This window comes from Drosophila busckii, chromosome X (genome assembly GCF_011750605.1).
Source record: "Drosophila busckii strain San Diego stock center, stock number 13000-0081.31 chromosome X, ASM1175060v1, whole genome shotgun sequence".
Taxonomy (NCBI): domain Eukaryota; kingdom Metazoa; phylum Arthropoda; class Insecta; order Diptera; family Drosophilidae; genus Drosophila; species Drosophila busckii.
In genome coordinates, this window is record NC_046608.1 from 7,001,306 (window position 1) to 7,017,897 (window position 16,592).

Consider the following 16,592-nt stretch of genomic DNA (forward strand, 5'->3'; position numbering starts at 1 on the left):
AAAGAATTAAACAAAATTATATTCAATACACATATATTTATTTAATTGTTATGAACTATAGACTAGTGAACTAAACTAAATTAATTTATTCTATTTATTGCAATTCTAGAGATGCTGCTGTTATCGCAGCCAAGCAGCGCAGCAACAGCAGGAGCAGTAACAACTACAACAACAACAACAACAACGAAATCAACAACGAGTAGCAGTAACAACAACAACAATAATAATAATAACTTTAAATTAGCTATAAGTGCAAGAACAATAGCAACAAAAACAATGAAGAACCCAAATTTTCACAAATGCCGACGAAGGCGACAACACAACAGCAACAGCAGCAGCAGCAGCAACAACAGCAGCAACACATTTAGCATAGCAACAACCAGAGGAGGAGCAGCAGGAGCAGGGGCAATCATCAGAAGAAAATATTCAGCCAGTTGTAGCAGTATTAGCATGTATCTAATTCTTTTGCTTTTAACCACAACGAGTTCCTTCTGCGCCGCCGCCGCCGTTGCTGCCAGCGCCGTGACCGCTGCTCCCGCCAGCACGAGCGGCTCACCCTGTGCACCCCAGCACTGGTGGGATCAGCAGCAGAACAAATGCATGCCCTGCACCAGCTGCCAGGGCAACATGCTAGCGCTCAGACCTTGTCAGCTGCACATCGATACCGTCTGTGGCTCCATCTACGATCTGAAGATCGACTATGTGCTGCTGGCCAAAACGGAACCAAACTGGAAGGAGGTAAGCGTGATTGGCTAAAGTCTATGAGGGGCTTACTTAAATTTTGGTGTGTGTTCCTAATTTGCAGCGCCGAAAGTCCTCGGAGTACGAGCATTTTGAGCAGCCCACGCCGTTGCCGCATTTGACGCACGAGCCTTGGGATTGGCAGACGGGCGCACTTCTCGTAGCCGTGCTTGCCTGCCTGCTCTTCTTCTCCGTCGCCGCCTGCATTCTCATTCATCATATGCGCCAGTGGCGACGCATGGAGCGACGTTTGGATCAAGGTGAGTCTCACAAAAATCAACAGACAAAGCTTCTGGTTTATGCTTTGGGAATTCATAAGATTTTCTCAAACTGTTAGAAATGAATTGAAGGTGCAACGAACCCAGCCGAATTTTATATACACTTGGTATTAAAAAAGCAGTGATCGTTAGCTCTATTATAAAATTGATAAAGTAATGAATTGAATTGAGCCAAACATTTATTGGAATTTACTTTTGAACTTTCATTGATTGCAAATTCAATTACTTCTCAGTTTCTTTCTTTCATTCAATTTTAAACATTTATTTTAATGAAAATTAGAATTTATATTCGCATACCAAATACTGTAAATTAATTTGTTAATTTTTTTGCATTTTCTTATATAGTGTATGCAAAAGTTGGATAGGCTTACTGTGCAATTTGTTTTCATAGTTCAAGCAATTCATTGAACTTTATATTTGAACTTTCATTTTTATTTTAATGCAAATTTGTATTAATTATGAGTACTTTAGTTAGTTTTCTTTGCATTTTTGTATACAAAGTGTATAGCTAAGTTGGCTTTGTTTAGTGCACATTGCGGCTGCTACTTGTTGCTCTTATTATGCCATTGATATCAGTTGGCATTCGCAGCAAAGTAGTTGAATTTATTAGAACAATTGACACACACACACACACAGATAGTGGCCAGACCCTGACTTTCACACGCCATGATCACGGCAATGGCGACGGCGACGGCGGCAGCAGCGGCGGCTTCGGGGCTCCCACCCTTGAACCGCAGCAAGTGCAACAGGCGGGCGAGCTGAAAATTTGAGCTGCTCAAAATGCGCAACGCGTTGCAATTGCTGCTGCTGCACCAAGGGTTACATATGAGAGTGTATTGGTGGGGGGGTGGGGTTGGGGTGAGACTACTTAACATGCCCGGCGTGTGCATTTGGCTGTTTGATTTCTTTTGTGTAGAAAGCTGAGCAGCAACCTGTTGGCCCAAGCCCTATATAATGTATCCATACATATTTATAAGACGTCGGTCCGCAACACGACACTTTGATGTATGGTAGCTGCTTCAGCAATCGGCCAGCGGCATCTGATTTGGCATCGCCGCCATCACCATCGTCGTCGTCGTCGTCGTCGTCGGCGGCGGCAAAAGACGCGCGTCCCTTTGCAACAGATTTCCAAAGAATTTTTGCTGCATGTTTCGCCCGTTTGGCGTAAGCCCCACAAGGAGCAACAACTGCTGCATATTAATAAACTATTTGCCTGCCCTGGCTGCCAAAGTAGAACGATACGTCCAAATATTTGGCGCATGTGCGAGCGTCCGTGACAAGCGGCGACGCTTACATCGATGTCGATGTCGACATCGACGCGCTTTGCATATTCCCAAACATTAAAAAAAAAAAAAATAAATATCATTAATATTTTTTGCCAGCCCTAAGCATTTTCATTTTTTATATATTTTATTTATTCATTTATTTGCCTTCGTGTTCATAACAAGCGAAAAACACAAACCGCAAACGTTCAATGAAAGGTAACAGCGTTAAGTTATTTTTATTTAATTGTTTTTTAAATGTAAATTGATAAAAATCAAGCAATTCGCTGGCTTAGGCTGTTAGTAACTTGCATAAAAGTTTAAGTTTAAGGTTAATAATTAGCGTTCAAGTTTATTATTATCTAAACAATTGAACAATTCTAAATTCTTTTAAATTTCAACTTTAAATTGCAACAAATTTGAAAATGCTTTGATATAAGCTATGAATTTTAAAATTCTTGGAACATTTTTATAGATTTATATAAATAAAAATTTAAGAATTTTTTTTCGTTCATTTTGTAACGATCTATAAATTTAAGAATTTTTAAACATTTTTTACAATGTTGAGTATCATATAAATTACAGAATTCTTAGAACTTAATCAAAGACTTAATATGAACTCAACTTGACAAACTAAAAGACTAAGAAGTTATTTCAAAACTACACAGATGTGCGCAGCTATATAGAAATATAGCCGATTTTTAACATCTGCTGAGCGTATAGCCAACAATATTTTTGTCCTTGACAATGAATGTGTTTTTTGGTTTTTAACAAGCCATATGTACATACAATATATATGTATATATATATGGAAGAGTGGCATGCATCGTTTGCTGCATATGTCATAATAAAGCCGCAGCTTAAATGAGGCATGCGGCAGATGCAGCAAACACTTTAGAGTTATATTAAATTTCGGTTTTTTAAGTTAATGCACAATGTAAAGTAAAAAATACAGTCGAAGCAACATAAATTGGGATAAGCAAACATTTATTAATGTTGGCTCGCCGCTGTTGTTGTTCGTCTAACAGTTCATAAATTTTCCAAATGTTTTTCGTTGCGCTGCAATAGGCGAGCAGCAGAAAAAAAACAACAACAAAGTCTCAGCAGCAGAGCAATTGATTAACAGCGTGAATTTTACACGCATTTTGCGCCTTTCCACCCACACACAGACGAGAGACGAGAGGTCGGTGCAGCTGAAGAGACAAGCCGAGAGAGCGAAAGCGAAAGAGATAGAGATAGTGGGAAATTTATGCGTTGTTTGCTTAGTTTTCCCATGTTGGTTTTCTTGTAATCATAATTCAGCGCGTGTGTCGACATACGGCGTCAGCCCACGCCGTAGACCCAGACACTGATCGAGGCAGCGGCAGCGGCAGAGGCAGAGGCAGCGCGACTGCAGTTCATGTCCAGCGTGGAAAATTTATGAAGCCAACGAAAATGCTGAACGCTGAAAAGTCAACACTTGTTAACAAATCCCGGGAAAACAAATCCAATAGATACGAACCGGAAGCAGCTTCGTTGAGCAGGTAAAAAATAAAATAAAAAAATCACACGTGCAACGGAAGTCTGAACAACTTACCCCCAGCCCCCGCTAACGCTTGCTACGCCACTGATTTGTCTAGCTCAAGGACAAGCGGATGTTTGTAGACCGCAACACTTCCGCGGGCATGTCATGTCACAGGAAACTCCCAACACTTTGTCTGCTTCTTCTTCTTCTTCAAATCGAATTGTAACAGGAGCGATTTAATTTACGCGCTGTCGCGACAGATGCTGGCACAGTGGGAACAAACTGACGAAATTGAAGCAACGTTTCCGCTTGTAAGCCCCATCAGCAGTCTATTAATAGTTAGCCAATTCGATTTTTCCTGAGTATAGTTGATTAAATATTGGACCAGCTGCTGCTGCTGCTTGTACAGGAAGTTGTTGCCAAGCCAAACTGTAGCAGAAGAAGAAGAACAAAACAGGTGCAATTGGGCCTGGCACGCATTCAAGCGCTCAATTGACAATTGCCAGCCATACACATTAACATTAACAGCTATGTATTTACATACATATGTGTGTGCACAAGCATGTGAAGAGAGCGTTCTCTTCCCCCATATGCATTTTGTTACGTTTTTGGCACGCGCTTATGGCTTCCTTCAACTTGCAAAAGTGCACAGAGAGCTGCACGGAAAATGCAGGCGATAAATTTTGCCAACTGCGCTGCGCCCTCTCGTACGCTAAAATGTTTCTCCCCTCGCCTCTCTCATGCGCCAGGGCTCTTTTACAGCCGCTCCAAAAATAGCCAAGGCGATCCATACATATACAACGCTGACTGAGACGCTAACTGCGGTACAGCAGCGTGAGTGCAGAGAAGCAGCATAAGCAAAATAAACTAGCGATTGGAAATTGCAGTAAATATATTTACATACAGTCTTACTTAAGCTACAGAATTATTTATCAATGCATCAAGACTTGCTTAGCTGCTTAAAAATTAATTTACAATTGATTTGCCGTCAGCAGCAGCGCTCTTAGTATAACTCTCTTTGCGTACACAGCGGCAAAAGCCGTTTGAAATTGCAGTAAATATATGTATTTTCATACAGGCACAGTGCTTAATTATCAATGTGCAGGTAAAAGCATCAAGACAAGACAGCAAGTAACGCTCTTAAATGAACTCTCTTCGCTTAAGCAGCCGCAATTGCAGTAAATATATTCACATACAGTCTCAGTCATGGACAATTCATCAAGCAGCGCTCTCATATTATATTAACTCTCTTTGCTTAAGCGCAGGCTTAACGGAATCAAAGCATGTTCGACTTACAGAGTTGCGCTCGCGCTCTATGCAAATGCTGTGCTCTAAGCATAGGCTCCCGCTCTAAGCAAAGGCCCCCGCTCTAAGCAAAGGCTCGCGCTACAAGCAAAGGCCCCCTCCGCTCTAAGCAATGACTACGCTCTAAGCAAAGGCTGCGCTCCAAGCGACAGATTGAGAAGAACCGTTACTTTCACAGGTCACGTATGCCTGCGCAATTGACGATTTAGTTCTTGGTCAACAGTGGTGCGAAGCGTGTCTAATTATGCAAATTAGAGAAGTGAAAAGTGTTTTTAATATTAGCTAAGCTAATAAATTCCTGCTTTGCTTTGCTTAGCATTTGCAATTCAATTGAACTCTTTCTATATCAAACAAACCGATACGCAAATAGATACCAAGTATGTATATATTGTTTATATATAAAGCTTAATGTACTTACAAGCAATTCGCTACGGCACATTGCAATACAGAGGCGCACAAGAAAATTTAAAACTAATTAAAAACTGCGCAAGTTTGGAAAATGTTTTGCTTGCTTTTGTTAATTTTTATTATCTGAATATTTTCGCTGCTGTTTTTTCTCAAAATTGTACAAAGCAATTGATTGTTTTTGCTGACGCTGCTGCGTGTGTGTGAAAATTGGCTTGTGAATTGTTTATAATAAAAATGAGCAAGGCAGCAGCAACGCCGTCGCGTCTGTTGGGCAATGGAAAAGCAAGAAAACAAGAAGAAGAACAAACAGTTTATCTGCTCTACTATATTTTGTTGTTGTTGTTGTTGTGTGTGCTGGTTTTCTAGTTGGCAGTCTGACTATAGTTTAAAAATAAATGATAAATTATCTGCTGCTGGCCACGCCTGTGTGCCCTCGCCCTTAGCCCCCGCCCCGCCCCCGCTAGTACGCCGTAGTGTTTACGCGTCCAATACGCTTTTTTACATGTCGGAAATGTGCGCCCGCTTCCCTGAACCGACCTCCTTATGATTTCCTGCACCCCGATCAACAAACATTTCAATAGCAACAATAACCCCCGGGGTAAACAATTTGTTGATCTCTGTCTGGGAAGTGCGTATGTATATAAATTTTAAACATAACGGTGTGTGTGTGTGTATATATAAAAAAATATTTGCACTTGGCAAAAAAGTTGAAGAAATTGTATATATAAATATTTTGGTGTTTTGAAGGTCGGCTATAATTTATAGAAATTATGTGTGTGTGTGTGTTGATAAACAAATTTGTAAGTGAATTTGTTTTTAAAAACAAATAACAGTTGCATACAAATTAACTAAATTATGTTTGTTTTTCTTTTGCTGCTTACAGATGTTGAGGAGCTGTCGACAAAGCTGATGGCCAAGCTGGCCGAGGTGCAGAGCCTGGACGGTGGCACCTTTTTCATTGGCAATGCGGATGTGCTGCGTGGCCTGCCCGCGTCGGCAGCGTCGATGGCTGTGACGCAGTCCGGAATATTTCAGCCGCAGCATGTGCTCTTGCCTGGTAAGTTGAAGTTAAAGGTCAAGACACAAGCCCAAGCCCAATTCCAATCCCAAGCCACTTGAGCGGCACACAGCAGGAGCGTAACGTCTTAAATACGCAGCGGGATGGCAAAGCAAAAAAGAATCTTTTGCCTGGCCTTAGCCTTAGCCACTTAGCTTGGCTTGGCTTGGCAGCGGCTCCTAGTGCGTTTCGTTTTTTGCTTTTTGTTGTTAATAATTTGCATATAAATGGGCGATTGTCGGAGCAATGCGCATGCAAATGAGATAAACGTGCCTTGGAGTTGGGGCTGGGGGGAATTCAAATGTGCCACATTGTCAGTCAATTTTTTGACAGCCACGCTTGTGGTCCAAGTACTCAAAAGGCGCAGCTCTAACTAACTCTTTATCTCTACCCTTTGCTCCACTTGCAGTTGAGAAGCACGCGAAGCATCAAGAGCGACGCATACTGAAGACGCTGCAGCCGGGCAATGTCTACATCGAGGAGAACAATACCAATCTAGCTAGCTCCAAGGGCTGAGCCACGTAGCGAAAGCGTTTTGGATAAAAACTACTTAAGAGTTATGTTTATTCTCAAAAGCTCAAACAGCAGCAGCAGCAGCGACAGCGGCAGCAACTTTTTGTACAAAAAAATTAAACAAAAAATGTTATGCTAAGTGATGAAGTGCTCGCTACTCCTCCATACACACACACACTCACACACACACACACACACATGCATATATATTTTTTTGCCTAATACTATTTAATTTAAATGTTATGTTGACTTGTTTGTAATGCAAATGGCACTGCAATTTTTTTTTATTATCATTATTAACTTATTTATTAAAGAATTTCAACTCAACAACTAATGCGCGCATACTTTTATCACCAACTATGCATAACACCCAATACATTTGACATAAACAATTAGCAATCTGATTTGTTAATTGTTTGCACCGCTCTGAGCGTTTGATTGGCCTATATGTATATATTCAGTAAATTGCTCTTATATAATTATTATTAATTAATTAATATGTATGCGTATATGCTTAACAAATCTTATACTTAATGTAAATATTAAGGCGATCGAATCTAAAACGAGACAACCCAAGCAATAACGTCAGCATATCAGCAAACTATATTGTATATCAAGCATATATGTTTAACTAGCTTATCATCAACACACACACACACACACTTAAGTAATTAATAACAAACATATACATATACATTTATATACATGCGTGTATATACTTATTGCAGCACATATATTTTAATTTTTTTTAGTTAGTCAAGCAGCGCATTTTTCTCTTTTTTTTTTTTAATTATTAATATATAAACATATATACGACATAAGCTAAACGATTAAAGCAACGAACAAACAAAATAAATGTAAAAATTATAATCAAATTTGAACAATTTTCAAAAATGTTGTGAACAAAAAAAAAAATCGCAAAATGTTTATTGTTTAAATGATATAAGTGTGCAAAAAATAAAAATGTTTTATGAATTAAATTTGAAAGTATCTTTTGTAAACGGGCATTTAAGTATATTTTTTATAGCAATTGTTTATCTCTTGTTTGGCGGCACCACAAAGTCTCCGCTAATCACCCGATCAGACAATTAGAATTCCAAGCTGCACCCCCGTAAGCATTTCCACTTGCCGTAATCGCTGTGTTGTGCACCTTAAATAGATAAAACACAAAATACAACAAAAACAAAATAAAAAAGACAACAACAAGTTGCAATATGCAAATGTTTTTGCATTTGCTTGGGTGGGGGTGGGGGGTGGATTGGCGTTGCTGGCAGGAAACGTCTTTCAATGGAAATGGCCAGAGACAGAGATAGTGATAAACACAGCCACAGCCGTTTCCTCTTACCCACCCACGCCACAGAGAGATCACCACCACCACCACCCCCCCCTTCCTGCTCTACCCCTTACCATTCAACAAAGTTGCTCACTTGGGTGCTTGTGCATTTCGCATGCGGCGATTAACATTGAAAATTGCAATACGAGCCGCAAACGATGTGGAGAGTTAACTCTTGTGACTTGATAATATATTAATAGAAGATATATGATAATTTTTAGTTTATATATGCCTATTGCTTAGCAGTCTTTCATCTATCAACTTGTTAAATCAACACTTTTAATCGTAGTCATTAGTTTGAGTTTTGTTTAAAAGTTGCAGGTACGATTCAATCAGAAGTAATATAAAATATAATTTTTATATATGGCTAGAGATAAAATAATATCTTGATAAAATATATAGACTTTTGAAAATTATTAATAGTTAACTATTAACATTACGCTTATCAATAATAAGTAATTGTTAATACAGCTATTATAGATAACTTATATTTTATATATAATGTTATCAAGGTATTAACAATAATAAATAATTGTTAATGCTAGATATTATATGATAGAAAAGCAAGCAGCAAGCGAAATTTTGAGTATAATTAACTTTGGACATGGGCGTAGCGAGGGGGTACGTCAATAACTACTAATGTTTGTATTTGTTTTTTATTAAAAAATATGTTGTTGAAGTTTAGTTGAATGTGAATGTGTGAATTTGATTATTTGGGATTATATATAAAATTTGTTAGGGTTTTTGATGCTATTGGCACATTATCAAAGCAACAAGCAAAATAACTTCAAATAAAATTGAGCAACTGAACTGCTTTATTGAAAAACGCGAAAAACATTTTTAATGAAAAATTGCGATTTTCTATGCCAGGCACGCAGAGGCGGCGACCATTGGATACTCGATACTCGTCTGTGTGTGTGTGTGTGTGTGTTTGGAGCAGTACTCGATACTTTCTTGCTGCTGGTTTGGCAACACATTTTTACCTTCATGCCTTTGGTCTGGTCGAAACAGAAATTAATTAACTGCTACGTGGCATAAATTAGCAAACCAAATCCACCTGTAACCAAATATAAAAGCAAATACTTCCAAGCAAACTATACTCTAATGCCTCTGACAGCGATTGCCAATTCCCGATATAGTGCCCACGAGTACGTGTATTTGTTGCTAACATAAGCATGCATATGTAATATATATATATATACATATATATTTATGTTTATCAGATTATGTCGATGTGGGAGCACATTCTGCTGCCCGTGCTTATTCTTAGACCCTAGAAAGCAAACAAAATAATCGCAGAGAGTCTTATAAGTTAGTTAAATAAGACCACAAGTATATATATATTCTTGATCAGCAAGTTTATTTTATTGCTACTTATTTATTTTTATAACTTATTGTGTTTATCGAATGGTTTCTCTTTTCACTCTTAGGTTATACTATTGCTTAGCTACAGTAAATTAGTTTTATTTTACTGACTATGTTAAATTATATCATCATAAGTAATGATAGCGCCTTAGTATTCTTTTATTGCATTCGTTATCAGAAGCTTAGCAATTGATTTTCTTTTGTCTCTATTTTTAATTTGCTTATATTCACACCCATGTAGCAGGTCTCATATTGTCGACTGTGCCTGACTTATCGCATTATTAAATTACTATAAATATATTGCTTGCAGCTTGAAGTTATGGAATAAAAATGAGGCACGTGACTCCTTGTTGGGCCCCCAAATAAAAAATATAAGCATGTAACTACAGTAGCGAGCACGTGTATCCACACACTTGCCATTTTTGAACGTTTACTCCTGTGTAATTATTCAAATAGAAGCCACGGTAAGTTCATAAACAAATGAATAATTTACAATGAATGGAAAATGGCAGAGTAGTTACTTTTGCTCTGTTCCAAAATAAACATTATCAAACATTTCTTAAATATTTATTTAGGCTTGATTGAAATGAAATATTAAAAATCGCCAGACATTTTATAATTAGTATAACTATTACCTTTATTAACATTCATGCAGGAAGTGTAGCAATTTTATGAAGAGATCTGAGGATCAGGAATCCAAACCCAGCTTTAGTATGGAATTTGTGAAACAGTTATAGACAAAGCTTATTGAAAAGTTGGAATATACAAATGCAGATGAATTTTCTAATGTGAAATGCAATGTTCAAGGCTTGACTACAGTTAAGTGCGCCTAATTTTATACATAACTTAACTAACTTAATATGCAACTGTTGGTGTAGGGTATTCAATTAGTGGCTGTAATAGAAATTCGCAGGGAAATTTAAAGATTAAGAAGACACGTTGCCTGGTCTTAAGAGACTTTGGCGGCACTCATCAGCATTAGCATCAGCTGAGGAACATGCCAAACTCATTTGTGGAGTATTTTTAAGATGAGATATTGAGGAATAGGGACTGGCAGGCAGCTGGGCTATGCACTTGAGACTGATAAAGCATCAAAAACACGCGCACGCGATGGAAAGTAAAGCGGAAGGAAGTGAACATTAGCGTACAGCATAGAAAACACTTAAAGAGCTCGATGAGCAGCTGTTGAAGCAGCAGCAGCAGCAGGAAGAAGAGAAGAGTTTGGGGTGGGGGAGATTCGTTGCCATAAATCCATTTGGTGTCAAGTATACTCGTGCTCATTGTTATTGTGTTGTTGCTATTGTTAGGCTATTGTTGCTGCTATTTGTGGGACGTGATGGTCAATTGATCGATGAATCAAAAATAGCGCCACGCAAGCGTTCATTGAATCGAATTTATTGCCTTCTGATGGCCGCCGCCGCAGCAATTTGGCAATGCCAATGGGTGTGTATCGCCTAATCTCCCTCCCCACTCCTACCCCCTTCTCATGGGTGCAGCGGCGGACGGGCTTGGATTTCATTCACAAAGCGACGTCGTCTATCGTTCATTGGAATGCGCCGAGCGTTCAAGTTTGGGCCTGCCAATTAACCGGTGCTGGGCGGTCTGACCGAAATTGGTAATCAGCAACGTTTGATACGCTTTGGCTCGATTCGATATTGAATTACAATTTTGGACGTAGCATTTCCGTTCGGCCGAGTAACGCGACGGAAATGCGAATACATATTGCAAAACGAGCTCAATATTTTTATTATTTTTTTCTCATTTTTTTTTTTTTCATTTTTATTGATTTGTTTGCCTACACGTACTTAGTACCACCATATCGTGTGTGTTTTTCTAATCAACTTTGAAAACAGCAGCGGATGCTGCAGGCCGGAAATGGATTGCCAACGATTTCCGTTGTCCCTCGTATATTTAAAATATAAAATATTTGCATATGCAATATGTAAATATTAAAAGGGTTTAAGTATATGTTACATAAGTAAATATATTTTCAACCATAAATAAATTTATTAGCTTACATAGTAGCAGCATTAGTTTCTTTTATATATTTTACTGTATACTATTTTTCAATCTCGCAAAACTTTATGCTTTGAAAACCTTTTCGAATGAATTTTGTTCTTTTTTAATTATTTTAGCATTTTGTTGTTATAAAATTATTGCAATCAAAATAATTGCTAATACTCTTACAGCTTTGATTGAAAATAAGTTTTCAATTTTAAAATTAGCTCCAAGAACTTTTTAACTTTGAAACTCAGAGAAATAATAAAATTGTCCCTTCTTTGAGGCTCACAATTAAAATGGATATAAGTTCGTTTATTTGTAACAACATTTAGATGCGAACAGGGCAAAATAGTAAACATATAGATACATACTTATGGACTTTTAAGCTTTCAAGTGCTGTAACTTAGTGAATTGTTTCAGATTACGTTCTGACCTTTTCTCAAATTACATCCTGTCTATTCTCCCATGTCCATTTTTAAATAAGAAAGGCTTAGCTAGCAAATTTTTTACTTTAAATAGGTTTTTATTAAACAAAACTGTGAACTCTGAAATATTTTTAAACTAATTAAAGCCGCAAGTATCAAACTGAATTTGAATTTGTGCGCCAAACGGTTTTGGGTTGTGTTCGTGCTAAGTAATAACCGCTTGTGGTTTGTGTACTTGCTTGATCGCAACGCTCAGTAGGGCTTGGGCTTGAAGCTTCTGCTAAACTATCAACAACAATTAAACAAGTACAGTTTAAGAATCAGAAATTTAATACAGTAATATTAACATAAAGAAGATATTCGTGTGTGTGTGTGTGTGTTACATATTGAGAAGTTGCATAATTAATCCTTCAGTATACGCTTGGCGTATTCAGAAATATGTAGAACACCGTATTTAATTGAAGCTATATGCAAATTGTTTCCATTGCAGTAGTCCGTGTTGATATGGGGATTGTGTAGCTCTGTTATAAGTGTGGAACAGGCTGTCGAGGAGTCACCCGTTGATTTCAACATTTTCTGAAATTATAAACATTTTTCAAATTATATATTACAGATGGCTTTTAATAAAAAGCAAAGCTTACCATCCAGTACTCATTGCCTGGCAGAGCGTTGCCATCCCAGGCATAGGATACCACCAGCAACATATTGTCATGCTCTGGCTCATAAAGCTTGTCCGCTGGATTGCGCTTAGATATCTGAATGTTAATGCCGCCGGCTGGATGCTCAGCGGATTGGTGGATAACGGCGCCATCGTGGAGTCCACCGCAACGTGTGAGCTTGAACCAGGAGAAGTGCACCACAGCAATGTGTTTCAGTTGCGGGCCAAGCACACGCAGACGCTGCTCAAAGGTTTCCAAAAAGATTTGCTCCTGCTGCGGTGCTACCTTCCAAACGCCCAGGCCAAAGCCGACCACATGCAGATAAGCCAGCTTGCCTGCTGCTGCAGCACGCGCCTCTGTCTCCAGCAGTAGCAGATCAAAGCTTATAGCATAGCGACGCTTCATGACCAGATTGTCAAAGACATCTTGCTTGTTGCCCGAGACGCCAAAGCGTTTGCCATCAATTGCAACTTCACTGCGCAGCTTATCACGCGTCTCATAGAAACGTCGCCAGATGCGTCGATAGTCCTGCGAACGCGTCTTAGCCGGCGCCTCCACAGCCAAGCCATAGCCCTTTTCGGTTGTGTTCTGTGCGCTTGCTATAACAATATCTTGGAATTCCATTAAATTGCGACGCGATAGACGTGCACCAATCATGCCCACAATAACGCCATCGGGCTCTACAAATTCTCGGTTCTTTGAAACGCGGCCGCAATTGGTGCGCTCGCCTTCATTGATGAACTCCGTGTGTGAGCTGACCGCCAGCAATGCCGAGAGCTTAACATCATCATAGCTGAGCACATGCTGCAGCTGCAATGGCGCCTCCTCTGCCGGCGTGCCTATGGGCTCAAAGCCACTGGCACCGGTCTCGCCTGTGAGCAGCAGAAACTTGTCGTTGCGGGCAAAAAAGCTGGCGCAGCGCTTGGTCAACAGACGCTGTACAAAGTCACAAAGCGACAGTCCCTGATACACGGGCTTCTCCACAGAGTTGCCTATGGGTTAAAAATTAGTTGATTGGCAATTAGTAAGTACACTTTATATAATTGCTGTCAGCTTACCCCACTGACTCTTGTGTTCCAGATACTCCAAGTACAACTTCAATGTGCGCTCATGTATTATAGGATAAACACTGGTTATTTGCTCAGCTATTGTCTTGTACCTTTCCACGGGCTGACTCATCACACGGCAGCTTTCTACGCCGAAGGCCAAGGGAAATTCCCTGGACTTATCCATAAATGCCGAAACATCAGCCGGTTTGTCTGTTTTGGGCTTTTCCACAGTCTTGCATTGTTGTAGCAACTTTCGCCCAAATGCACTTAGATCCACAGTTTCTTTTACTTCTGGCCAAATGGCATCTACTTCAGCACCAAATGTGGACATTCTTGCTGCCGTTGCGTTTAATTTCACAAATGTATTTCACAACAAAGTGTTGGCTGCGCGGCATTTTAAAGCTTTGTTTACATTGCTACATGTATGTGTATCAACCTGTAAACCTGTAATTAACATTAACAGCCACTATGTTAATGCTACAGCTAAAGTGGTGGCAGGTAGATTTACTCTGCTAGTTAAACAAGTGTTTCATCGCTCAAAGTGGCGGCAGGTATACATATTTGCTCTGCTATGTTAAGCAAGTGCAGACTCATCGCTCAAAGTGGCGGCAGGTTGATTAGCAGTGCATGACAAGCACAAGATCAGTAAATGGATACGCGCTTTTTGTATTGGAATCGTAATTTTAAACTCAGCTGTGAGTAAAACATAGAAAAGTGCCGCAAGTTAATGACCATGTGTGATTAGAGTAACGATAAGCGCGCGGCCTGCACCATTGTACATGAGTCAGGGTGCGCTCATTTTTGATTAGGCTGCAAGTTGTTAACAAACTGATAATGATAGCGTTCAAAGTTTAAAACTTGAGACCATGCAAATCCGGTAATAGCGTATGCCCAATCAGCCGATAAGCAAGCAAGAAACTTTAGTATTTAACAAACAGCAGTTGGAGCTTATTGATATCATGAATTTGCTGCTGCGCTTTATTGTATTCTGCGTGGATCCGCTGGGCCTGGGCCGCCGCTTCTTTGTGCGCCCCGCAGTAAATCTAACGCTCAATGTGTACGACCGCTTTCGCAGCAAAGCTGATGAAAAGGTCGATACGCTGCGTGAACTGGTGCTGCGCCTGGGACTCATAGCATTTGCTGTAGTGCTGATCATTTGGCTGGCGGTGTTCATATATGCGGCTTTCTACTATGTCTACATGCCGCCCATATCGCATACGCGACCCGTGCACATGCAGTTCAAGTAAGTCGCAACAACATAGCATATACAATATATATATATCAATGACCTCTTGACCAGAACCTGCCTGGAGACCAGCACGCCCTGCACATTTCCGCATGCGCATGTGTCGCTGACTAAGAAGCAGCAACTGTTGATGGTTGGCCAGGCATACAAGGTGATTGTCAACATAGACATGCCCGAGTCGCCGCAGAATCTGGAGCTTGGCATGTTTATGGTTTGCGCCGAAATGCGCGACTACGAGTCCATGCTACGTGGACATTCCTGTCGCTCGGCCATGCTGCGCTATCGTTCGCCTTTGATACGTTTAATATCCACATGGGCGCTTAGTCCGCTTTATGTGATGGGCTGGAAGGAGGAATTCCAAAAGGTGCCTGTGGAAATATTCTCACGCTATTTGGAGGAGCGTCAGCATCCCATTACGGATGTCTATGTGGAAATACAATCACAGAAAATTCAATTCTATACGGTGACGCTGCATATTGAGGCGGACTTTACGGGCCTGCGCTACATTATGTTCAACTGGCCCGTGCTGTCGGCTATTGTGGGTAAGTTTGCGTTGCCATTTGCTCTTAAATTGCTTTTGTGTGACACACACTCAACAATTGTTTGGTGTTTGGTTTTCCATTTTCAGCGATTAGCACCAATCTATTCTTTATATTGGTCGTGTTTCTGCTCAGCTGGTACCACTGGTCCGACGCCAGCTGGCTACACAATCTGCAAATCAAATACGCCAAGTTCACGCACAAGCTTCAAAGTCAAGCCAGCAGCGTAATCCTCTCCAGCACCAACAGTCTGCGCGATGAAGATGACGCCGACGATGACGACGACAACATAGACAACTTTGATGAGCATGAGCTGCAGTTGGAAAAGTTCGATATAGCGAATGTGGGCGACAATGTGGATGATCTGAAGCTGAGAAGGCGACAGAGCGACAAACCCGAAACGTTGCGCCAGCGCAAACTGAAGCATTGAGAGCGTTGCCCCAAAGACTAATAATAGTTTTTAGAATTATTGTGCCAGCAGTATTGCTCAACAATGCCGAATTTCATAACTTATACTAGTAAGGCTTGAAAGTTACTATTTATGAATTGTACATTGAAGTATACATACAGAAAATAGAAATGTGTTTGAAACACAAAGAACGTAAATTATAATTAACTAACTCTTTAATACACTTTTACAGCAAACGTAATATTGTACTAGAATAAACTGAAAGGTACTTAGTTAAGAGCCGTAACCACAATTCTAAGGGTTATTGTTGCCTGTAAAATTTTGCGAGTGCAATTTTCAATATGTTTCCATTTTGTGTATGTAAATATTTTATTTATAAGTGTCAAACTCTTTTGAAAAGGTAAATTACCTTTTAACTTGATAAGAAACCGACCAGTCAATTTGAACAAAAAAACATACTATTTAATAGATATGGTCTCTACAAATTGATTTGGTGCA

At 39.7% G+C, this 16,592-nt stretch overlaps 3 protein-coding genes across 3 annotated transcripts; 2 read left to right on the forward strand and 1 right to left on the reverse strand.

Annotated features, from left to right (window-relative positions):
- The first annotated feature begins 203 nt into the window (after window positions 1-203).
- Window positions 204-7,796, forward strand: LOC108605714 (tumor necrosis factor receptor superfamily member wengen). The gene is made up of 4 exons (XM_017995508.2): window positions 204-738; window positions 806-1,001; window positions 6,382-6,555; window positions 6,965-7,796. Exons 1-4 carry the CDS (start codon window positions 277-279, stop codon window positions 7,069-7,071), a joined length of 939 nt encoding a protein of 312 aa, XP_017850997.1. The 5' UTR covers window positions 204-276; the 3' UTR covers window positions 7,072-7,796.
- A 4,744-nt stretch (window positions 7,797-12,540) lies between these two features.
- Window positions 12,541-14,284, reverse strand: LOC108605808. Its single transcript, XM_017995612.1, has 3 exons — window positions 13,910-14,284; window positions 12,834-13,843; window positions 12,541-12,768 (listed from the first exon to the last, which is right to left on the reverse strand). Exons 1-3 carry the CDS (start codon window positions 14,229-14,231, stop codon window positions 12,595-12,597), a joined length of 1,506 nt encoding a protein of 501 aa, XP_017851101.1. The 5' UTR covers window positions 14,232-14,284; the 3' UTR covers window positions 12,541-12,594.
- Window positions 14,285-14,513: 229 nt separating this feature from the next.
- LOC108605709 (seipin) lies at window positions 14,514-16,473 on the forward strand. The gene is made up of 3 exons (XM_017995500.2): window positions 14,514-15,143; window positions 15,201-15,688; window positions 15,775-16,473. The coding sequence occupies exons 1-3, from the start codon at window positions 14,788-14,790 to the stop codon at window positions 16,113-16,115; spliced, it is 1,185 nt and encodes a 394-aa protein (XP_017850989.1). The 5' UTR covers window positions 14,514-14,787; the 3' UTR covers window positions 16,116-16,473.
- Window positions 16,474-16,592: the final 119 nt, after the last annotated feature.